At 38.8% G+C, this 26223-nt stretch overlaps 1 protein-coding gene across 1 annotated transcript in view; it reads right to left on the bottom strand.

Moving 5' to 3' along the window:
* PEX14 (peroxisomal biogenesis factor 14) overlaps nucleotides 1-26223 on the bottom strand; it is a 79538-nt gene that overhangs the window by 28568 nt on the left and 24747 nt on the right. Inside the window, exon 3 of the mRNA XM_050909393.1 lies at nucleotides 13745-13829. Within this exon, the coding sequence (XP_050765350.1) occupies nucleotides 13745-13829 (85 nt within the window). The remainder of the gene's footprint in view (nucleotides 1-13744; nucleotides 13830-26223) is intronic.

Raw genomic sequence — 26223 nt, 5'->3', positions numbered from 1 at the left:
CAAGAAAATGTAAAAATACATGGAAGTATGTATGGAAAAACATATGGAAATGTACAGAAACAAACACTGGGTGAGGAGCCATGAACACAGGAGTCTAAGTCCTTTTTCTAACAGATATTTTCTCACAACCTTATAGAGCGTCTTTGCTCCTCTAACCCCGTTTCTATAAAGTGGAATCAATGTTAGACACCTAGGAGTCAGGTATCATCGCACTGAGAAGATAAGCTCAATTAAGAAAAATACATCTAAATACTACACATTTGATTATTATGTTACATATGTTTCAGGTAAATCTGGTTTGCACTTCCCCCAGAAAGACAGAGACGCTAATACACTATTATAAAAAGACATGTCAGCAAGTATTCATTACAGATTATAAATCTCCCTCATTCGTCTTTCTTTTGTTTTAGAGAAATTTTTTTACATGCCATTAAAATATTGTTTGCTGAATGCTACTACAAAGCTAGCCACCTGTAAAATTAAAGGCTGATGCTGCCAATAACAGTGTTGAAATACCTTCTGTTTAAAAGGCAAACCTACTTTGTAATTTTTAACACAACTGTATAAATATTTCTCCACCCACCCTTCCCAATTTTGTTGGTTACATCGCGTCCATTTAGACAACAACCATCTATGTCATCACACAGGATGTTAATCTTGGGTGGAGAAGAAAGAAACAATAGCAAATGGACTTTTAAGAAACCAAGATTACATATTCAAGCAGGGTCCTTCGTGATAAAAGACGAGTGAAGACAAAAAACATTAGGGGACAAGTCAACAAAACAGCAGAAGTTTCAAAAGATCATTGTTCATCTTTTGGTTTGTTTAGTGTTATTTTTTTCTCACCTTGTGCCTTCAACAGCTCTTCAGAGTTCTGGAGAAAATTAAAGGAGTCTGGATTAAACGCCCAAAGGACAACTAATGCTAACAATACTAAAAACAACGAGGTTAAGTGGTGGAAAAACTATGGTGACCACACACAGAGAACTGGAGTGGTAAGGTAGAAAAGGAGTTTCATCATTGCTCCCTCGGGACATGCACAGAACATGCTAACTGCTTCTAGTTCTCTAGGGTTCCGATTACCATGCCAAACACACCTCCAGAGTTTCCTTATTAGTATAATAAAAAGCCTCTACACATTTGGGTTCTATTCCCAGCCTTGCTATTGACCTTGTGTAGGTCATTTAACCTCCATCTGCCTCAGTTTCTACATCTGTAAAACAGGAATAATATTACACAATATCCTTTGTAAAGTGTTTGAGACTGACACAATTATCATGTACAAACACTAACTGACAGTTTTGAGAATCTATACATACATTGCATGCATTTGAGCTAGGTAAGGCATTTGCAACAAATAATTTGTTCAAGTAACAAGTTTATCCTTTTTTTTTTGTGCTTGTAGATCATCTTTGGAAATACTTCCAGACTTCTAACTCTCACCAAACTACACAGGGACTCAAATTCATGCTTTGCTTTGACTGGGTGCTAAAATACATGGCACTTCTCAGGTGTCCTTTCGGCCAAGTGTTCAGTCTCAAAATCCAGTCACTGGGGTTGAATGTTCAAAACGGAAATATCAAAATATCTATTTTTTTAACACTGTCTGTTGTCTTCTAGAGCCTCACAAAAGTTCCAGCCCAGGAGTTAAAACGGGAGTGACTACACAGAATTCACACAGAAACTGCAGTGAAGATTAAGAAACATTTATGGGCATGTTCCTGCAACATAACACAAGTCAGATCAGTAGGTGAGGCAGCTGAAGCAGCTGAAAAACTTGCTACTAGTATCAACTCATACTGTATGAGGATAGCTCTTGGAGTTCCAGGACTAGGAAACATCCCCTAAACAAAGGAATCACCTCACAAATAAAAAGAGAGTGAATAAAAATGGGAAGATAGTCCCTTCTTGGCACTACGTAAGAATGTGTCTCCTTTCTGAGGTGCCAAAAGGCTCATCAACGCCCCCATACAGGGGTGCCCAAAGAGCTTTTCACAGAGTCGGGGTGAATGATGAAGGGCCAGGGATGCACTTTGCAGATCCCTCTCTCTCCACATAATTTTGCACACTACTCTTGAAGCACAGGAATCATTCCAGGCACAGGTAGAACACTGTTGCAGGGGAAGCGACTGTTTGACGTGCTGTTTAAGGGGCAGACCTCTGAGCAGCAGCTTCGCCCTTGGTCCCTCAGGGATGACACAGCCCCCGCACTCCTGAGTGCCAAGTCCAATGACCAGATAAAACAACTTACCCTTTACAGTCACTGCAGCAGATAAAGCTCACCAAAAGGACTCCAATTCTTTTCTTCCCCCATTTCCTCCCTGGTTTTCTTTTACTGCTACTCCTGTCTGTCTCAGGTGGCCTAGCGTGAAAAAAGCTCTCCTTTTATGACGCAATATCTGGGACCAGGTGAGGCCCTGACTCTGCAGATAACCTAACAAACGGGCAAGAGCAGCTTGTGTTCTTATTGACAGTGCACGTGCTAGTAAATACCAACCTCCAGGGTATTCTCAGTAAACACACAGCCATCCCTAGCTTCTAAGATACACACACACACGCAAGCACTTGCTTTACCCGACACTGAATTCACACCTCACAAACAAATTATTTAACTACTCTATCCCCCAAGGAAGACAGTGATCATTTCAAATGCAGCTCCCTGCTCGTCTCTCACATACACGCAACGGCCTGATAGGTTAAATGCTGCCATTTAATTACAGTAATGGAACCTGCTATTTTTTGGTTCCCTTGAATCCTCTCTCGCTCTCTTTTTTAAACACATCCAGAGTCATCTTTTAAACATGTATTTTATATTTCTGAGTTTAACAGCTACATTCTCCTGGTTACTTGAAGAGCAAGAGCAATGATACTCTGATGTTGTTCTCTGTATCTCTGAGTAACTAGCCTTTTTAAATGCTACATGCTGTAAGAATGGATACATGCTAACACTGCAGAGGCCAATCTGCCCCTTCCTTTACTTAGATGGTTTGTGCTGATTTTATTGAAAAAAACTAGCTTAACCTCTCCCACCCCCCCAAAGCAGCTGGGGCCTGGAGAGGATAAACATGAAAATGCTGAGTAATTTTACTGAAAATGCTATAAACATCAACACATCACACTGACAGTATGACACAGTATGGTGATATTTTTATATATATGACTGGGAGTCAGAATTATCTCAGATCTAACTGTTCTTAATACATCTGACTCAGTTTCCCCATCTAAAATGGGGATGGTATTTCCTCTGTTTCCCACTGAAATTTGGAGTTTGCAAACTGTTTGGAGAATGTAAAGGTCTAACAAAGAAGAGAAAATGTAATCAGAAGTACATTAATCTTATAAAGTACATTAATCTTATAAACTTGCCATTCCACAAAAGGTGTCACAAGCTTAGTCAGTTAATATTTGTAGAGTACTTTGAATATGTGAAGTGGTATAGAAATATGGGATATATGTTTGTTAAATTCTTGAGCATGCTGCAAAACACTTTTTTTTCTCAACTGAATTCAGGAAGGGGGCTGTAGGTGGCCAAAGACTAGAGGGTTTTACGGTTAGTTATTATTGAAGGAGGACGCGTAACACAGTATTACGTGAGTAGCACAATAACTATTTGTGGATTTTACATTTCATGTTGCATGGCAATTAGAAAAAATCCAGAAGCAAAGCATTAAGTACTTCCAAGTCAAAATAAATTCTTACCTATGCTAAGGCCACAACACCCCTAGAAAAATACCTATATTACACCTGTCCTCAGCTTTATTTGTCCTCTAAATGTGAAAAGCTTATTTATTTTTTCCGTGGCAGTTGGCTCACAATCAGCCATCCATCCATGCAGGGATATTGCCCATCTTCATTCTCTGGTACGGATATCCACTGGTGTCTCTTAAGGATGGAATCTTAAAAGGTGAGGCAAGGCAGAGACAAAGACAAATTTAATTTTATCACCATAAAAAGGGACATTTCCACATGGGCAGCAAGGACATGAATATCATGTGTATGCAGGGGCGGGGGGGATTATAAACGCATTTTTGGCGAAATTCAATAAAGCTGATTCCACTGCATAAGGTCAGCAATTTACTTTTAAAAAATGATATGATTGCAACTTTTAATATAACCCATGTATTTGCTGCAAGATGCTCTAGAAGATTGTGTAATGTAACCACCCGACCTCTCCACAGGAGCAGAGATCACCCCATTTACCCTTTATTGTCTTGCTAAAAGCAATGCACATTTGCACAGTATGACAAAGTCAACAGCTTTTACTTCAGAGAGCCTCAGATTTCATTGAGAATGAATTCTCCACTCTCCTCCTAGGGGAGTGGAGTCTCGCCTGGACTAGGTTGAAATAGGAAAGAATGAACCAAAAACTAAATTCCCCTTTTAGCTAAGGAAAAAATGATTGCACTCCAGATTAAAATTAAGAGGGATCAGTGTGTAGCAGAAAAGCAAACAGTAGGATTTCATGTTCACGGGCACTCAAGACATAGTTTTAAACAGAGCAGAAATGTCGTCTAAGAGAACCTAGAGAATTATCTCATACAGGAACTTATTTTATCTTTCCTAGCAGGAAAGTATCATTAGGTCTGAGATGGATTTCAGCAGAAGAGCAACACAGATTATCCTAATTACACTCCTTGTTTTAGCCCCAAGAGAGAAGGCTGTCTCTTTAGACTTAGAATACCAGCTTCATTCACAGAGCAGATCAGGAACTGAATTCCTTTACTTGCTCCAGGAAGACTGCAGGGAAACCCTGGGCTGGATGACCATGAAAAGCAATTCCTTCTATCACAAAAATATTTTTATACAAACGTACATAGATTTCTTCAACTGTCTCAAGGTGAAGCTTGCTTCAAAGGTCAAAGCTGCAGGGCTGGATTAGGATTGCACGCAATCTGCCTGAGCCTTGACATTCTGACATTCTAAAGTTTGCAGTTCTCCCCTCCCATACACAGCTGACGGAAGTAAATTCTCAACCTCTCTGAAAGCGTGGCTTTATACTGCAGCAAGCAACTTCAAAAATCACATGCTGCAGCACCAAGAACTCCGAAACAAGCATATCAAAGCAGTTTATAAACATAGCTAACATAAATCTTACTAAGTCAATAATGCAAAAGTGGTAATTAACCCCATTTTACAGATGGGCAAGTTGAGAAAAAGTAACTTGCTCAAAGCCAAGCAAGCAGTCATATCTCAGATCTCCAATAGCTGCTCTTAGATTGTAACTACAGAAGTGACTTTCTTTTGGCACTCTGCATTTACTTTCACTTGAAAACACGATAAATAAATTATTAAATTTACAAGTCAGACTTAGGGTCTGGGTCTTTTTTGCCCGTTACTAAGGCTAACAATTTCAGGACGCAGAATATAACTATTTTAGCATTGTCTTCTAGAAAAGACTCCAACTCGCTCTGCTGTAATCATATTGGTTTTTCAATGCTACCAGGAATGGAAATATTATTTTGACAGTAAACAAGGCAGATATGACTCAAAACACACTCAGTGAGCAATAGGAGTTAATTTTGCAAAGCCATTTTTAACGGCTCTTTTACATTACATAGTTACTGTCAGATAGCCAAGTGGAGAGACATCATTAAACCCATGACATTCCAATTATTTGTTAAAATTAAGCTTATAACCTATATTTCGTAGCATGCACAACTTCCTGGGCACCAAACTGGTCTGTTCCAATTTATCAATAATTTTCAAGCTACAAAAACATGGCAAAGGTGATTCTGGACTCTTCACTGAAATCGTGAGGAATTTCTGTGGCCCATTAGAAACAGGAGATGTAGCAGACTGTTTACCCAATATACTCTAAATGAATCACCTCTCTTGTTCTGTGGAGTACAGATCTAAATGGTTCAAGAACACTGTAGGTTGAGCCTGAAGTGAGAGGAAGGATATTACCACTGATGTGACTTGTATCCTCTGTTCTAGAACACATATATAGGCATTTAGAGGATGTAAAATTTGAGAGTCACTTCCTCAATGTCTCCTTCACAACATCATTAAATATCAAAGGGGTGCCTCTTGTGATGTACCTTCTCAAAACTTGACACAGAAACCAAAGAGAAAGTCACTGAGATTTTCATGTTTTTAATATTAAATAGCAGATCTTGTATCAAAGCCCTTTAAAATAATCTTGCTTAAACCAACACACTGTGAAGATTAGTAGGCCTTAAGCTTTCCATGACTTTTTTTCTTCTGCTCCCTTTAAACAGGCCCAAGTAGGACCTCTTCCCTCATGTTCAGCAACATACTGAGTTCAGAGCCAGTAGTCTAGAGTATTCAAGCCAAACATGCAAGTACAAAACAGTGCAAGATGACAAGCTTGTTGGAGCTATCCAGTAACAACGATGACATATTTTTCTGCTAGTGAAAAGCACTTCTATGAAAGAATTCTTTAGCTCCAAGTAGAGCTCATCAACAAACTTCTAGGACGTAATTTTTTCATACAGAACGTGTTTCTTCAAAAAACCCCAAAATGTTCTGGAGAAAAGTAATGATTTCATAACAATTCAAAAACCATTTTTTCCATACATTTTCACTGTAATATTATGGTACATATTATATTATTCTATCAATCTCTTTTATTATCAGTTACAATATTAAAGACTCCAGTCTAATCAATACAGAGTGATCTGACAGGTCTATAATATTTCATTTTTTTAAAAAAGTCTGCAATTTTAAATGTTAATCCCTATTTAATATAAAAACAGATTTCCAAATCTCAGAATTTCCAGTGGGATAGAAATGTATTGTTCAACCTAGTTTCTAGATACCATTGAGCTATAAAAAACCATTGTTATAAAAGAATGAAATGTACACTGAGTACAATGTTCTTCTAAAATAACAAACTCACTTGTAAGTAACTATAGTTTCTATCAAACACACACACACACTTTTCTTAATCATCTGGCTATTATAAACATTAAAAGGTAGGAGAAAGAAGGATTGCCTTCCTTTGTACACTGCATCACATGGCTAGTTATGCCTCAACTCATGTCAGGTGTTTTTCTGCCCTCTCATGAATCACTAGTGACTGGGACAAGAGTCAAAGAGGAGATATGAAGTCATTTCTCCATGTGGATAGGGACTAAAGAGATTACTTTTTCCAAACTTCCTTCCAAATCTTGAGGAACGATAGTGGAGGCTTTCTATCAACTATAAAGATTTTCTTCCAAAAACCCTGCCAACTCCAAAGAATAGCCGTATCTGATTCCCCAGGATGTCCTAAGGTTGATCAGTTTACCACATTTTGTTAGCACTACTGCTACAGGTCTCTTCTTGCCAAAGAAGCCAAGAAAATCCATAAAGTTCATTACAAGTTCAGATATCACAAACAGTGGTAAAATTATGGGGGGAAAGAGTCAGCATGATGAATAGGCTGGTACTGAACAGCAAGTGACAGAGATGCAGACGGAAGACTGGCAGGACAGGGAGACGTCTCCTTCACAGCAGATGGATAGGTTCTCAGTCATTTTCAGGAATAAAAAAGAAGGCAACTAATACAAAACGCAGAACTGTGGAACTACTTTCTGGATCATGAGCACATCTATTCTTCTGGATTATGAGACTCCAGCAGTGGAAATCTTCCCTGTATGTCGAACATTATCAGCACTGGGCAAACATAGCAGAGTGCCAAAACCGGATGTGAATACTGATAATGCTGATTCAGATAGGAACTGTTGTGAGTTTGTTAGCAATGAAAGCATTCATTCTCTCACTCTTCATTCTTCGGATCCCTAACAAGTTCCTTGGGAGATAACCAGATTTCCCCATTTATGCAGGGTTGTATTGACCCAAAGCTTGGATGGGAGGCACCTAAAGAACAAACTGGTTGCATGAACAGGTGTAGGACATATTTTTCTTTAACCTAAGCAAAATATTATAAGGCACATTAGCTGTCTTTCAAAGTCATAAACAGAGGCCTAAGCATCTTTAGTAATTAAATATCCCATAGTGCTTTTCAAGAATCTTAGTAAATTTTTTACTCAGTAATTACATTCTCTATCCCTAAAGCTCCCTCTGCAAGATCACTTAGATAAAGTATTCTTCATTTCCTCTCCTAAAAACCACGTAGTGATGTTAAGCAGCTGCTGTCCTCTACCTCAGAGGTGGATGCTTTTTAGTGGAAAGCACAGTGAGATCCAGATAACCCTATACAGACCATCAAACATGCTTCATGCAAATAGCTGCAAAGTTTCAATGGTTAATGGGCACAATGTGCTCTAGGATCCTCAAATGAAAAGCATTATGAAAATGTAGAATGCACTGACTTCCGTTTAACCTGTACAGTCATTTCTGTAAGTCTACACAAGCTGTTAAGACTTACTTTATGCTACTTGAACACCTATTGCAAACTTCTTTAATAATCAGAAAGCACACCCTCCCTGGTTCTACCTATGCTAGTGAACTTTCTCTCATTGTGTGTTAAAGTAATTTGTTCTAGATGCTTAATACACTAAGTATATTCTTGCAATAAATTTTTGTTATCAGTATCTGAATTCCAGGTCTCACTTGCAGCTTTGCAAGTGCAAGTGATGAGGTCTGTGTAGGCATTGGTGCAAAACACTTCTTAGACAGCTAGAGAACAAGCTACCCGATCTGCAAGTACAAAACAGGACAAGTGCTCACTCACACAATCAGTTGTGCAGTGACATTAAGTCTTCACTCCTTTTCTTCACCATCTCTTAAATCCATATCCTGCCAGCAAGGTTGAAGAGAAGGACAAGTCATCTAGCATTCCTTGAATAGTCTACACTTACGGCCTAATCACACATTCTTGTATCAAACATGGTCATTTCTAGAAAAGCATAAGGTTTGGAGGGCTATAGCAGTTTGGCCCAAATAGGTATTTTGACAGCACAGGTTACTAACTGTATTTTTTTGTAGGAGTTGTCACTGGACGCTGTTGGCTTGCATTGTATTTTCTTCTCAAGGAAAAGCTTTGTAAAAACTGTTCGAGCTTCACTAAGACATGTTAAAGAATTAATTACAAAGTAAAGCTGAAGGAGAAAATTAATTTTGGAAACACAAGAGGTTACTTTTCTTTTCCTCCCTTTTCTGGAAGTGGGGGAGGAAAGGCAGTTATTTTCATCTTCATGCTGGGGGCAGGAGTTGGGAGCTGTCCAGTCGATAACCTGGCCATCAGAACAAGGTTTGTAATTAAAAGGTCAGTGACCTGGAAAGCTAGGGCCTCGCTCTCAGGGCTTCTCAGTAATGATGGTGCTATTAAATTAAGACTGTTATGAAATCAATGCTAAAAAAGCTTTCATGGTAACGAGATTCCATTCAAGGACATGCAAACTGCCTCATGAAATGGACTTAAATTATAAAAAAGAAAAGTAATAAAAGAGGGTTAAATTGAAATCTGCTGAAGAATTTACTTTCTTTAAAGCCCTCCAGCAGTGGGCTGTGCCCCCTTCTCTCAGGTCCTCAAGGTGATCCACTTGGGTTTCTTTGGCAAAGGAGAAAAGACAGGGGTTCAACTTCCAAGAATGCAGACTACAGAAAGAGGAAGAAAATTAAGTCAGTTCTCTACTGGAGATTCTGGGTCTGACAGCATTTGTTTCCAGAGAATCGAGTGTCTTTGAGCTCTGATTGGGAAGGCGCATGTACAATTAAATAATTTATTAATCTCTTCAGAAATCACCATAGCCTGGCATCTTGACACTGGCAAGATTTTCTGGAACTCTGATGCACCGCAAAAAACTGTGCGAGACCTACAGGAGAACGTTGTGTACTAACTCACTTCCTACCAGCCAAAGTAATGAAACAGATTAGTAGATACAACATGTAAAAGGGCAACGCTTCCAACAACCTGCAACTCATCTCACCAAGCAAGAGTGCGACTGCTTTTGGAAGCATGTAGCCCATTATGTTACATATATATACAAAAGACCAATCCAGGCAGCATATCTTCTGAAGACTGTCCAACCTTCTGGGTGGACATTTTCCCAATATAACTCAACAATTATACATTTACTTGCCCTAATGCACTTCTGTTCTCCCATCACTATAATTTCTGAGCTCCTCATATGCTTTTGTCTGTTCCCACAATCCCACTCTGGGAAGGCATTAACTGTACTTGTTTTACAGATGAAGAGAACAAGCAACTACAAAAAAAAGTCCTTCATCCAAGATTACACAATAAGTCTGTAACCTAGCAGTTTTTCCCTTCCCTGCCCCAAAAGACTAGTACCCTGAAAAATAGAGCTCCACATGTATAGTGCACCTCCACCCCCTTTCTCTTGCCAGAAGTTACAGATTCAGAGTACACAAAATTAACAAGCCACATGAGTTATCGGATGGGTAACTGAGCAGTATAGGACATCTGAGGCACAACAGTTAGATGACAGACACATTTCCACAAGGGTTTAAACCCCACATGCTGTCTAATTACTCCCAAGGCGCCGCTGATTCTGTGGCATGTCATCAGCAGAATCAGCGAGTTGGACAAAAAACAAACAGCATCTTTTTTTCCTTTCTTTTCTTTCAGATACTCTGAGGGGAAACAGCTGTTTTTCCCTTCATCTGAAGAAGTTCATGATAAAAAGGAGGAAATGTCATAAATTACACAAAATGCCAGTGTAAGCTTCAAAGAAAATGATAAATGATTCTAATAACTTCATGTTTCTCATTAATGCCTCTGTATTTGGGAGTTTAAAAGTGCTTAAGACAACAGAGAAATCTCATCCAACTTTTGAAAGACCTTTTACAAATCCAGGACACCCTCACTCTCTCAACTGTCATCAACACTATCATCCCATGTTCCGGAGAGAGCAGTTCAGCAAACCCCTGACCTGCAAGTAACCAGGAAAGCCTACTTTCAGCCTCTGCAACTACTGTTTAACAAGAAATCAAACTCAGTCCAGCTGATGATCCTGCAGAAACTTTCATTTCTCACTGCACTGAAATGTATTAAACAAAATTCAGTTCCTATATTAAATATTAAATAAAATTAAAAGGAAATAAAATTTGATTGGCCTTTTTGAGGAAGTAGACGCTTACAAAAAAGAAGAAAAAATTGTAATTCAAGGCGGAACCATCTCTGCAAGTCTCAGAAGTGAAATTTCTTAGGCAAAGTCGGGATTGCAGGACCTGAAAGCTCACCCACAGCTAATGCTCCAATCCTATCCCTCTAGCCTACATAGGCTGTAGCTGGGGTAGTGGAAGGCTCCTGCAGGGGTAGGGCACCTGGTCTTCACACACACAAGGTGATCCAGCACCATCCTCTCCACTGCAGGAGTTTTTAATCAGACTTAGTGGGGAGTCATAGAGCTCTCCTGTACGGTTCCACGAAAGTAACTACAAAAGACAAGTTCATACATGGTGTACAACTATCTATAGATATGAAAATTCCCCTCCACCGAACTTTTTCTGGGGTCCATAAAAAGATCTTCTACTGCAATTTCTGCTTGAAGAAACTTGGATCAGAGTAACTGTGAAAAAAATACAAGGGCACCTCTGCATTATTTCCTACAAAGATAATTTTAAAAGAGACTCTTGTAACTGAAATGGTTTCTCTACAGAAAATGCTTTTTTGACTGGCAGTGAGGACTTCTCTACCAGACAGCCTAACTATCTGTAAAATGGAGATAAACATTATCATTGGGATGATGATGACTGTATATCAGAGAATAGGGGGAACAGCCTACCAAACCGTGTAATCCCTCGTTTACTCAGGACTAAACTAGCCACAACATCTACGTTTCAAGAATAACTGCCTCCATCTGCTAGAGCACATAGGTACCATGACAGTATGTACCTTCTGCTCTCAAGCACTGAACAGAGGTCATGTTGTAAGCTCAGTGGTCAGACTCCATATGGACGTATTTCCAGTGACTGCTGGGTACAGGCACTACTGGACCCTGCTCTTTCCTATCCCCTACTGTTAAGTTTTCAAACAAACAATTAGCACAAGGGGAAGGAGGGCTAATTAACAAACAGGAACAAACAAACAGCTCTACCAAACCATTTCTGCTCTTTAGTAATTATTAGCCAAGTAATTCATAAGAAGTATTAGTCGGGCCACAGTTTCTCTGTGCCTCCATCTCCCTATCCTTCCTCTTCTCCCAGTCAGGGATTTATTAAAATTAAACAGATTAGATGGAGCTCCTGATACTAAAAACTGTTCAGCGAAGCCTGCGGTGGGGAAGTGCAGAGCAAACACCAGAGACATTTGTCTCTAAATTGCTCTAAATACCTTCTGCAAATGAAATTCTAACCCAGCTGTGTTGAGAGAGAAAATGAGGAATAACTGGTCATTGTCAGCACAGAAGAAGATCAGGCAGTTATAATATTGCACGATATACTGGGGGCTAAGGATCTCTCAGCAACAATAGATTTTGTATCAGGTTACCCCGGGTAATCAGCACAGCTTTTAGGCTCAGCTTTCCCTTGCTTCATTGCTTCGATGATAGAGTTGAAATCCCCAAGCTTTTATGATTAATTACTCCCTGTAGGTCCACATATTTCAAGGAAAAACTCATGGAGCACAGCGGCCAACAGGCTCCAAATTTTAATACCAACCTGATGGCAGTGCAGGGCAAGCAACATACCTGTGTGATTGCAATGTTCTCTGACTGGCACTAGGACAAGCAGTGAGAGGATCACACTCAAAATGATGTACCCATGAACTACCTGTCATGACATCATTGCTAAAACACAAGACTGCCATTCCCTTCTGGGTTCTTTGCTATACAAGATGAGCGAAGTGGTGCATATACTTGAACACTCCATCTCATGACGTCAGGTCTCAGACATCTCAATGAACAGTTCATAACCCCAAACAGAATAATATATATTTCATAGGCTTCCCTACTTTTCAAAACTCAAGATCTTTAGCTATAGAATTTGATGTACTCTGAAGTACTTATGACTTCAATGTGTAAGTGGGTCACTCCCCTCTGAAGTTTGGAGTTTGTATTTTCAGTATCATTCCAACTGCTTAAAGTGCTCCATTGTGCATGTAATTAACTCCAAGGTAAGACTGTCCTTATTATTTACATCTTGCGGTAAGGATCTAAGCAATATGGTCCCAGAAGGGTAGCATAATATGGAGTGAACTTCACCTGAAATGCACTGTAAGTTGTGGACTAAAAACTTCAGAAAGAAAAAAAAAGAACAAAAGACAGTTCCGCTATGAGTCAGAAAGTAAAATAAATTCTCAGTAGGCAATGGCCAAAGTATGTTCCATCTGGCTAAGACGATATAGGATTTGTCAGGATCTCTTCTATCCCTGCTATAGAAAAGGGCTAAACTCAGTCAGTAGTTTACCATTTCAGCCTGAAAGTCAGGTTGACCCCAAGCTTGACCTTAACCTGACCTTGTTTTCTTTCACCAAGTCCTTTGCCCTTCATTCCTCTCTCTGGCTCTCTTCGGAAACATTCGACCTTTTCACCTAGAAGCTGGTCATTCTAAAGCCAATGTCACTAAGGTTAGAACTGACCAACTAGTCCACAACTCTAAACTGTCCTCATTGCAGAAAAGATCTGATAATAGTTAACCCAAAAACTTCCAATGTGTCTTCTGTATTCTACAATTCCACATCTGGTGCCAATATTGCTCTAGTCAGTTTGGAAGAAAACAGACTGGTATTTCTTACAAACTTCAAATCTTTTTTTGAGACAGACTGCTTGCTTTGTCCTTAGCATCTAATTTTCCACAGCAACATATTTTGGCTTTCCACTAACTCAAGCTCCCTCATTATCACTGAGACCACAAACTTAAGAGTCCATACCTTTCTTCTTCAGAAATGCTCTTCTGGTTGCAAGAGGACTTTGGCGGACTCGTGGATTCTGTAAAAACTTCACTGCTGTCACAATCTGATGAGGGGAGGATTGGAGAAATAGAAGAGAGAAAAGATCCAAGTTAGGAATGGTCAGATTCCTATTTTACATTATGCATTTTGTACTGCAAAGTAAGGCATCGCATCCAACACATGGAGATGGTCTGGAGCTGACACCGATCCAACTTTCGGAAATGGTTCAACGAGCATCAGAGTTTGTGGCTCAACTCTAATCAGACAGCACAATTATGGTATTTCAACCTAGAAGTTTCTTGTTGAATTACTCTTGGAGCAGCTCAACCTGTGCGAAAAACTCCATTAACACTCTTGGGGGTTTCTGTCATTTGTATTGTGATATTCTTACCTAAGTTGGCTCCTATAGTTGAGGGGAACCTTGAGACAATGCATGTGATCTGTAACAGTAGGCTTACTAGTAAGAATGCTTCCTTTCTATCTGACTTAAAGCTCCCTGCAAATTCTAAGAGATTAAGGCCTTTTCTCCCATCATTCTAATTTACTGAAAGCAATAAATAAACCTCAGTTTGTCATGACTGGAAAAGAAGAAATTCACATTTTTTGGATCACATAACAAAAATATCAAAAAAGTCACTTTTCATGACATAAATGGGTAGGTGAGTAGTTAAATTTATGTTCCACACCGGCAGAAATCACGGATTACTTTTGTCTAAAGACTGACTTCTACATCCTCCTTTAAGGTAACAGAGCACTTAAAACGAACCACTTATTCAAACAAAGGGTAAAGTATAGGACAATAATGGCATCAACGACAACAGCACTAGTTTTTTACACTTCCATTTAGTGCCAATGAAAGGTATTTGATTTTTTTCTTCATATGGTAGATCAACTTTCCACATACTCTCCTATGCTATTACACACATTATAACGTGTTGCTGCACTAGTGGTTCACTTTACTTTTATACAAAGACACCTGTTCTGATTGTGGCATCAGGGGGAATAATGTGCCTGAAGTTAACAGCACTTAGGAGATGGACACATCCATGTGAACTAGTGGAAGACATTACTTCCTTCCTTTAGAGCTAAAAATAACCACGCATATGCATGGAAGAGGTTTTTCTCCCCACACAGTGGCATAAACCTTCTCCTAAAATGGTGGTATACACTAGACCCATGTTAGGTAGGTCTTGAAGAGTTTATCTTAAAATACAGTTTCTGGAATTCAGTTCTGAAAACGTTTTCAAAACTTTTCACGGCAAAAAAAGAAGGAAAAAAATAGCATCACTACTGAAATCACGAAGTTTCACTTTGTGTTTGAATCAAACCCTTCGAATATGCATTTCTGGTCAGAGAGCAAAGTTCTGATGGGTTTAATGGCACTTTCAATGTACTCCTCAGTGCATTCCATCAATGTTTTTTTTCTTTTAAATTGCATCTCTTATTTCTTTAAATACATTAATCAGGCTAGTGTAGGCAAAACGGATCCATTGGACAATGCAATAAACATGAATTATCATCTATCCAACACGCATAATGGCTTAAAAATACATAATAGCAGGTGTAGTTTAAATGATTAGTTATTACACCTGTGGTGGGTCTGATTCAATTGGGGAAAATCATCTTTAATAGGTTAAAAGGTTTAGATCACCAGGCTTCCCTTAAAGTGGCTGTAGAGAGGGTATGATGGAGTACGCTGTCATTACTAATTCATTTAAGAAAAACATGGGGGATACAGCAAAGAACAGCATAAACGAGCGAATCCAATTTAAACATCAGGTAAAGCAGAAAACACCTTTTAAAAAAGCATGATAAATGAATTTGGAAGAGAGATGAAATTGACATATTTATTTTAACGGGAATTTGACAAAGTCCCAGCACACTTCAAAGTTGGGAGGATAAAATGAATGGGGTATTTTTAATTCTTTTCCTTTTCTTATTTTCCTTCATTTTTTTCCTTGAGTTTACATTCAGTAATTTTGAACCATAAAATACTATAGCAAAATACCCCACATAAAGTACACTTCGGTTTCATTTATGTGCACTTGATCTGTCTCCAGCTGAAATGCAGGTGACAGGCAAATCACAGATTTAAACTGTGCTGATATTGCTATGCCAGATGCAGAAATATAAAGCGCCCAAACGAATAACCTTAAGATAATATGCTGAATAAGAAAGATGCCCAAATGAGCAGACCAACAGATATGTGAACATATCAAAACCACTTTCCTTCTAACAATAATTACTTGTTTGTTTCTTCAGAAACTCCTCAACACTCCCTTCCGCATTTAGCGAGCTAGAGACACGGACACAAACGGCCTGCAGACCTGAAATTCTGCAAGCTCTAATATTTAATTACCAGTTTTTAAGCATTAAAAAACCTGTAAGAAATACGCAGTATCTTTCATTGTGCTATTTCAATCACAACCACGTGAACATTTTATTGATTCTAAGCCTTTATTAAAACTTATTTTTGCCTTGTAAAAATGTAAACATTTCAGCTGTATATTTCACTCCAAAATAAACTTCTATTTTATCTCTCTCCTGCATCACTTCCTCCATTATTCACAGCATTTTTAATCTTAAAACAAAATAAAATTACAAGCAACAACAAACTTCATAAAAAAGAATCCTGGACATGTATTCCTCCTCCCAATAATCCCATGTTTCTCATATTTGTGTTTGCATTCACCTCTGAACATTCCTACTACAGGCTGAGCTGAAACTTCTTCATTTTTATAATTCATCTTGTATACATGAGCAACTTACGAAGCAATTTTGGCCATGTCAAAATGCCAATATTTTCAACAAAAATACACAAGAACCTTCCTAACTTCTATGGATCATTTTCTCTTCACAAACAAGGGCAACTGCAGTCCATAATTTAAACAACAGAAAAAAGAGGAGGAAGATGAGAAGACTTTGCGGTCCTGTGTATAGCCAAAAAAATCATGCAGCAAATAGCACTCTGACTCAGCTGGTGACATTGTTCCATACTATTTCTGTATCATTTGTAACACTTCTCCAAATTTTTGTAGTATTAGGACACTGCCAAATAATGTACATTGTATCACTACTCTGATTCTTAGATTGCCAGCACACACTGGTCAGCAAACTAGTTTTATCTAGTGGATCAGGTACCTATTTCTCTTAATGAGAGACAGTGTATTTCGTTTTTAAAAGCAAGTCAATTCCATACACTTGCTATCCCACCAGCACTTCTCCTGCAGTGATATGATACACAAAGACATAATTCTGACTGGGTGGTAGTGGGTGGAATCCTGCAGCAGGTCTTGTCCTACAGTTTGATTTTCTAATTAGAAGATGAATGCAACTATTCATGGACTATATTTGTGTCTGGCCAAATTACATAAATTCAGGCCAAATATTCTGCTTCAATGTCAAAGATATAAAACGGAGACAGGAACTTTATTGCAGATGTTGTGGGAGTGCAGCAGGCTGGTGAAATTCTGGGCCAAAGCACAGCACTTTGACGTTATAGCCAAGGTCCCTCATTCCTAATTTCCCTCCCTTTTGTGTTAATGGGGAAGGTAAAGCCAGCCTTATTTCTTATTATGCTCAAAGCTGCAGGGTTTCCAATGAAGCAATCTAAGCTACTTTATCAGTTACTAGCATTAGAAAAATAAACCATGAAATTTAAAATACTGTGACAAATGCCCACTTTCTACCATCTCAAAAAAAAAACCCCAATCAATTAACAAAAATGTAGAAGAAAATCACCTTCATCGATAAAAGTTCCACAGGATTTGGTAATAGAGTTCCACATGGAAAGCAGAATCAAAAGCCATCAGGAGTGCAGCCCGTAAGAGCTCTAATAGATTTCCTAATACTGGGAACCCTCTGTAGGTTATTACTAAACAGCATTTGTTGATAGACTGAGACTTTGAGATGACCTGTGATGTAAAGGTTGGGTCTGAATTATACGTTGCAAGAGATGGTATTTTGTCTTTCTGAGTGGATCTGTATCTGTTTAAATGCGACACTTCTTTTCATTAAGCAGAGGCGGCACAGGCCATGAACTATGCACAGACAGTTTACATTACATGTGCGGAAGCAATCAACACTGGCAATATACATGACGTATGTAAAAGAAGTTGGAATTAATTTTTTTCCAGTGTATTAAAAAATAATAATATGGCAGTATCAACAAACACTCAACCTATTTCAGCCAGAGCAGAAGGCCACAGCTATAGGGCAAATGGAACTGATCAATATATTAGCCTACAGCAACACCCCCTCAGTGTACGGCTGTATGTTTGCAAGGCTCAGAAGATTAAATTGTCTGTGAAAGGTTTCTGCACTCCTACTCTAAAGGAGATACCCAGAATCCTGTTAACAAGCATCAGGCTAAAGCCAACTTACATTTTAACAAGGGCTGACTTAAAAGCCTGGCACTGCAATGAACAAGAAAACCCCTTCAAACAGCAATGCTGCATTTTAGTAAGAAATCAGTGCTCTGCCAGGACTAACTTGACAAATATGGTTATCGGTGGCACACGGAAATAGTTGCAAAGCAGCTGTTAATCAGGGAAACACATCATAGAACGCTGATGCTAGCACTCATGAAAAAATGCAAGGGGCTAATTATGAAGCCATATATCTCACTAAAGAGGCACTGTTCCTTGAGATTCCAGGCAGAGCTCTCTCAGAGTCAGGGTCCTGGGACACTACATACACAATGTTCTCTAACACAAGCTTCCTTCTCCCAGGACAAACCTTTTCCCAATTCAGTGTTCTGGGCCCCAGAATTCCTGTGAAATTCATATTTCACAGAAACCGCTTGTTATTTCTAAAGAAATTATCTGCAGGTTGGTCAGGAGAGAGGAAACACTTCAAAGCTCCTATGATTTCACTGAAATTTTTATGAAACTATACAGAACTCCAGGAATTATTTCTGTTGTGAGAGAACCTAGAAACCTACAAAGTTTGGCAGATCTCAAAGTTGTATCGAGAAAAGTTTAAAAATGCAATAACAACAATAAAAAAATGCCTCATGTAAAACAGAGCAACGAAAAAAATACAATTTAAAGCAAGATTCACAGGAGTTAGAACGAGCAAAGAACAAAGGCAAGGAAGAAACAAGCTTCAAACCGTACCTGAGATTAAGAACCCAGAACGAAAGGAATACAGAATAGTAACCAAAAAAATGGTAATACAAGCTAAAAAGGAAAAAACCCAGATGCCCGGAAACTCAGACAACTGAGAGTTCTACGACTGAAATCTAACTCAAAATCATCAACATAACAGCAACCAGGTGAAAGGTACGAAAACAAATTCCAGTCACGTATTTATCACCCAGCGTTCCCTAACACTTGAAAGCACAAGGTTCCTGAAGGCACACACGGATGCGGGCGCGGGGCAGGTGAGTTCCCCCGCAGCACTCCGGGCAAAAGCACCAGGGCTTTCGTCTCCAGGGCAGTAAGGCTGGGCCGGCCGGCGCGAGCCGCCCGCCAGCGCAGAGCCAGTGCGCCCCCTAGCCGAGGCCCGCGGCAGGCCCCGCGCTGAGAGGCAGGCTTCACCAGCCGGCGAAGCCCAAATTAAGTGTTTTCACTCAGTGGAAATGAAATGTTTTGCAAGATGAAACAGAAAGAAAATTGAGGTTTTAGGTAATTACTAGTTGGCATTTACATATCACAGGCTGGTTCAACACCTATTCATTTTCCTCTTTTATTTTCAATTTTTTAAAATTGCTCATTAAAATGAACACATGACAGGGACGGGGGGAAAAAATTACTCTTCCTCTTTTTCCTGAGGACTACAAAATCCAGATCTACTTTAAATACATTTATCTATAATTATCACATACAAAAAAGCCTTACTTAATTTACATTATTAGGGTGACCAAAAAAAAATTGATAAAAGCCAGAAAAAATCCAAGCTGAGCTGTCTTCGTGTCATCTTGTTGTGCCTACTTAGTCCCAGGGACAGCCTCCACGGAGCCAGGACCCCTGCCACTCCCTATGCATGCTGGAATGAGCAGAAATGAAGAAGCTGAAAAATCTTCGGTGTACACTGCCATCCTATTCCCATCAATTTCACCCACCAGTTTAGCTGTAAAGGCGTGCTTTCAGATGCCTTCTTTCCCTTCAACATACTCTCTCCTCATTTCTTCTACTATCCTCACTACAAAGAAGTGACTCCATATAGTCCCTGTTCTCAACTTCTTTGTTCCAGGAGCCACTTCACACTTCTTCCAGCTGTTCATAAAGGCGTGACCTTTCCACCTTCTTTATTCACACAGAACCAGTCTTTCCTCACATAACCTCACCATTTCCACGGATCCTGATCTGCAGCTCGAATCAGACTTACAGGCTCTCTTACCTCGGTGGCCTCTCCATTCAGATTCCCATTGTTCAGTTAAATAAATATTTCCTATGCAAAGCTCTTAATTTTCCTGCACCCTTCAGCTTTTTTTAATTTTAACCTTGTGAAAGTCTTATTTAACCCCACAATGCATTCTAGGATACAATTTGTATGAAAAATGCTATATAAAATAAAGTTTTATTGTATCATATGTTAAGGACATAAAACATCCCTGATAGAAGTGTACAGGAGCTGACATGATAGACTAATATATTTTAAGGTCTATTGTGTAAATATGTATTTAGGGAATTCTAAAGCATGGTATTATTGACCCAAGTCTCTCTTAAAACACATTGATATATGGAGTAAAAGCCCTTATGAAAAGTAGCAACTTCGCCTGTGTAGTAGTCACCTTTCAAAGTGAAATATCTCTGCCATCTTCAGTTTTTTCTGATTCGATTTAAAACACAGTGGACATCTTGACAAAACCCCTCTCTTTTTAAGAGGAATAATATTCAAGTAATACTTACATGCATAAAACTAAAAAGAATAAGAAACTTTTACACATGCTTTAAAAGAAACATACAATAACTATTTTTATACACAGAGAAAATGTGCTACGTATTTTTTTATTTCAGAAAGAAATACACCTCCAAATGAGACTTCATAACATCAGGTTTAACACAATACAAACTGTTACGGGGAAGTGATAAATGCTGGAAAAACATCTTATAAGAAATATGAGCAGAAGAGCAAACTAAATGTATTAAACTGATAATGCAGCCATAATAAATTTTAACCAATGAGTAGCATGAACCTTTTTTCTAGAGTTCAAACATTTTAACTTTTTATTTAAAAGATGTAATCTCACTTTCAGAGGAAAAATAAACTTTAAAAATCCCCTTTTTGTACTTCTGCCTAACCTTAAGTTGCAACCTTCCTATAATCACCATTACCACCAAAGAAGGTATTGCAGCAAGATGAACAAGGGTGGGGGGGAATAATGCTTGCAATCCAACTGGCTGCAAATTATTTGAAGTTCTGTTTATATAAAAACGGCAATAACCTCAGTGCTGAATGTACTGGATCATTGTGGATAATATATGGACTAGAAGGTCAGCGTCTCATGCAAGTAGGTAAGGTATCTAGCTTCCAAGTGTGGGTGAAGCCAGTGTGCCACGATAAGGTTAACAAACTGATTCAACAGGACCTAAGAACGATGCCAGAGAGAAGGTGAAAGGTCAAAACTTATTAAAGAGAATCTGATTTTTATAACTTTTCATGACAGTACCCAATTTATACATCTTGCTTCTCCCTTTTTACAGAAGGAAGCTTAGGGATCACTGAGGCTCTGCGCTGTAAAATTAATGCAAGTGTCAAGCTGTTGAGTTGAATCACTCCAAAGGAATGTAATGACTCAGTGTCCAAGATGCTCACTACAGCAGAACTAAGATCATTCTGTGGCTCCACAACCAAAAAAAATGCATGATACAGTTTTCAGGGGAGTGGATGGCAGCACCTCCAACTCTTACCTTTTTCACTCCTCTCTCCATATTGCCATTACTGAAGAGTTCAAACACAACAGCTTTTGAAAGAAATCTCTTTTACCCTATTATCTTCACATGTGCAGAACGTAAAAAACAATGAAGCTGTAATTTATTACATTTTCTTTCTTTTAACTACAGGGCAGACAAGGACTGCAGGAGGTTCATTCACATGCTAGGGAGCTAGAAGATGACGGAAGGATAGGAAGTCCGTGTCACATCTAACAATTGTGCCTGAGTACTTAAAATCGCTATTGAATGGTAGACTCCAGAAGGCTACATCAAAGAGATGCACCAGAACAGGATCATTGTTCAGACTTACTTAGATCCTTCTAATTCCACAGTCAAGGGACTGGAAAATACAAGTAACACAACGGTTTAGATCTAGTGCAAGAGGATCGAAAGTGGAATCCCTCCGTGGAAGATGCTATAAAGGTGTTTTAGACTGAAATGACCCAAATGGACAGGAAAAATCAGCAAGCTATTATTCCTTGAACGTGCTATTTCAACAACCCCATTAGAATTCTTAATCCATGGGAAATGTAGATTAGAAAATGAGTGTTTTCCTTGCAGCAATAAAACCCCAAACAATTAGGGGTGTAGTCAGGGGGCTATGATGGCATTATTATGTGGAAGATCTGAATGACAGAATGAATGAGGAGATACTGGAGGAAACTACTTGGATCACCAGAATCTAACAAACAAAAGGTTTCATGTTGAAAACATTAAAGAAGCTGGAAATTGTGACAGGTGTGCAATAAATCATGCAAACCACAGCAGTTGGGAAGTAATAGCAAAAGGAGAAGGACTTAAAACACTGGAAGACCTTTATGTAAATTTAGTATTTTACTTAGAGCTCTTTGGGACAAGAATCATCCTTTTACTCTGTATTTGCACAGTGCCTGGTGCTGGTCTGCAACTGGCTTCCTAGACATTTATTACAACACAAATAATAATAAAGACTGAGCAGACCACGCACTTTGTTCCTGCTGTTAATTGCTCCATTAAGGGAAAAACTAAGTAAGGGGCAAGAAATCTGATTGGCCAGAACTGTCTAGTCTATGGGGATTGCAAGTGGAATAATTTTATAGATTCAAAAGCAGCTGCGTCCCTTGTCTTTGTCCAGTTCTCAACAGAAAGAAGCTCACACCACAGAATTTCTCCTTCATATGTAGGAACTTGCATGAGCAGCCTCAAAAGCAACTGAGCTTCCCTGTCAACTCCTAGGATGCTTCCTCTACAACAGGAGTGAAACACAATATAAGGGCAAACATGAGGAACATTTCCACTGTAGCTGTCCATACCACAAATATTCTGCAAACAACGGGTCCACTTCATTTTCCCCTGGGGTCAATTTGGAATTTTTCATGGATGTTACATTCACTACTTAAAAAAACAAAGCATATAGGTGTCAGGACAAATTCAGGATGCCGCTCAACCCATACAACACCGTATGTACTAAAAAATCACGTGTACTGATCACCAACTCCTCTTTCTTGAAACACTTGAGTAAGATCCCACCATCCTAAACGGAGTTAAAATGTCCAAGAGTTAGTTCTACAGAGAATTATACTCAAGCCAGGGTGCTCCTGCCTAGTTTCTACACAGAAATTTGGGTCCAAACCAGGAAGGCCTACAAAATCTGAGAAGGTTCAAAATGGCACTTATACTGTTTTTTGTTTTCCTTAAACCTTGGCACAGCCAGCACATGTCAGGGACTATCATAATTATACTCTTTACGTGCTGAAAAATTAATAAACAATTACTCACTTGAGGAAAAAAAAGAAAGCAGCCATTTCCTTGACAAATGCTGCAGAAAGCATCAACAATCTCTCTGAAATCTGGGTCCATACCACAGCAAGGGATTAACACCAATGTAAGAACGGCCATTGTTGCTACGGAGAACTGGCACAACTGAAAGCTTGAGTCTGTAATGTTGCAGTTTTCTCAAGACTCTGCACCTGATCCATAGGAGCTACAAGGCATTTTTCTATCTTTGTAACAGAAGAAAGTAGATTCAGTCTTTAATGCTGCTTTGGCCCAAGTACAGGCTGTTCAATCAATTTCTATCAAGCCACGAAGTCCAAAATTGGGGGTAAGTGTTTGAAAGGCACTAGTTTTAATCCTGCTAGGCCAAAAACGGCTTCCGCACTGCCTTCGTGGCTGGAAACTAAGGGTTACCTCTACTGTGGCAGGAAGTCAAGCTCAGCTTCCCAGCAAACCATGAGAATGGTAAAAAATACACACTTTCCTGAACAAATAGGTGAGACAGCAAACATCTGGGACCTTGATAAATTCTTATTGAAATTTATTTGCAGCCTATATCTTGACTAAAATCTACCATTCAATTAGTTCTTCCCTAAAATATTGGCAAGTTCTATATTAACTTCCTTGAGAATCCAAAGGGAACTCAGGTGCACTTGCACTGAAAGGCTTCCAATTTTCTTTAAAAAATTAAATAAAGTTAAATAAATCCCACATACCCCTTTTTAAGCAGACCCATGCTACTCAGTCTTCTCCCCACCTTAAATCAATGGTAACCCAATTCAAATGCCTTACAGCTCTGTCTGAGAACTAGTGGAGAGATCAACGCTTTTTATCTTAAGGATTATGGATTGCTACTTGGCTGACTAACACACCCAGCAGCCCATTAGAAATACCACAAAGGGCACACTGTTTCTCCTTCCACCCCTCAGACTTGAGAAAGCAGCATATAAAACTTCACCCCTTTATGTTGTAGTTCTTAGCCTGCCTGCCTTGTTTCATACTCTAAGCATACCAAGATTTATTAACCTTTACAGTAAAAACAAATAAAATAATGATGAAGTAAAAACACAGTGATGTAAGGGCTGCAGCTAGCACCGTTTATCTGTGGAAATCCAATTAGTGCTCAAGTGGCAGAGATACCTGGAAAAGTGCTCACAATCAAATCAAAAAAAGATACAAAAACATTAACCTGATGGCTAAAAACTCCACATTTAAACATTTAAAGTAATAAAGGTGCTTTTATTGAGTATTTTCTATATTTCATTAGGTTCCAAATTGACGAGGAGCCCTAGAGATGCATTTCCTGGGCTTTTGGATCCTTAGACCAAATGTTTGACTTTGCTGTTGTTGTTGTTGTAAAACAAAAAAAGAAAGAGTGTTTCTTGCTAGAATGGCAAACTTCTTTCTGCAGTAGCAACTACAGCAACAATTGCATATACAGGAAATGCTGAGAAGCCTATGAAGATATTCTTAGATCTGACACATTCATTCTGTACTCACCATGACGTGAGCAGAAATGTTGTTTGAATTACTTTTGCATGTAAGAGTATCTGGATTTACCTCTATTGTTGTGCTCTACCAGAAATTCTTCTCTCAAAGCCATCGCCTCATGTCCCTTGGCTGGGAAAGTGACCACATTGATGAGACAGTTGCTAGAAAGACAAGTACCCACTGTACACCTTGACGGTCTCAGAAAAGAAGATAGGAACTGAATAAATAATGAGATTAGTCAAGCCCCTAGCAGTAGGGCCCTCAGATTAGGTCAGCTTACAAGAGTTACAGAAAAAGCATGCAGTACAATGTCCGTGCTCTATCTTTCTGAATACTGTGACTGCTGCTTTTTGTCAGCATTAAATTAACTTAAATTTATTAAAAGATGAATCAGGAGAGAGTCACTGTCAATGAACAGAAGACCAAACTTCTGAGTAAAAATTTTCTTCATCTCTCTAAAACCACAGAACAGGACACAATAATACTTCCTAAGTTTGGGAACATCTAATAGAGCCTTACCCATTGGTTTGCTTATAGCAAAATGTTACACTTGCTTCCAGTATCAATTTATGCATGCTGCTCTTAAGCTTTACACAGAGGAGCTGAATATACGCATTCAGAACAGACACTATTAAATGCAAAACAAAATGCACTTCAATTCCATTCCAAGGTGAATTAACTGAGTTAAAAGAAGCCAACTTCCTTGAACTATACAGAAAGTATACTTCTATTTATATTTACATTACAGAAAGATTTTCTGTTTTGTATTTTGTCCATCTATTTTTATAAGTCCAAAAGTCTTTACTACCTTTCTAGGGAGAAGATTTCATGACAGATCACTCTCAGGATTTTTACCTAATGCTAATCCTTAACTTCCTTTTTTTGTAATATGAATCCACTGCTCAGAAATAAATTTAAGACTTAAGAACATCATATGAACAGCTTGGATTGTACCAGGTACCAGAAAAATAGTTATTTCCTGACTTTACTGTTTGACTGGGCTGCTACTCACACTCATATGTTCTGAATTGACTGGCTCTATATGTGGTATTCTCTTTCTACAGAGAATATGCATGAATTAGCTTTTAGATGCCAAAGAGTACAACCTGTCTTCAGGGAGCAATTTCTATGTCTCTTTAACTTTTGTGCTTGGTATGTAGCAAGTTATAAAGAGGAATGTGATACCTAGAATTTGCACACTGAAATGTAAAATGTTTAAAATAAAAAATTAAGGACAAAAACCCTGTATCAAACAGATTCAACACAGCAATGTTTAGATTCCCCTCCTCTCTGTCCACTGTGATCAACAGGGATGAGTACTGGGTAAGAATC

The sequence above is a fragment of the Gymnogyps californianus genome, chromosome 21, assembly GCF_018139145.2.
Source record: "Gymnogyps californianus isolate 813 chromosome 21, ASM1813914v2, whole genome shotgun sequence".
Classification (NCBI taxonomy): Eukaryota; Metazoa; Chordata; class Aves; order Accipitriformes; family Cathartidae; genus Gymnogyps; species Gymnogyps californianus.
The sequence above is the reverse complement of the archived record's forward strand: the minus strand, read 5'-3'. Positions and strand labels throughout refer to the sequence as shown.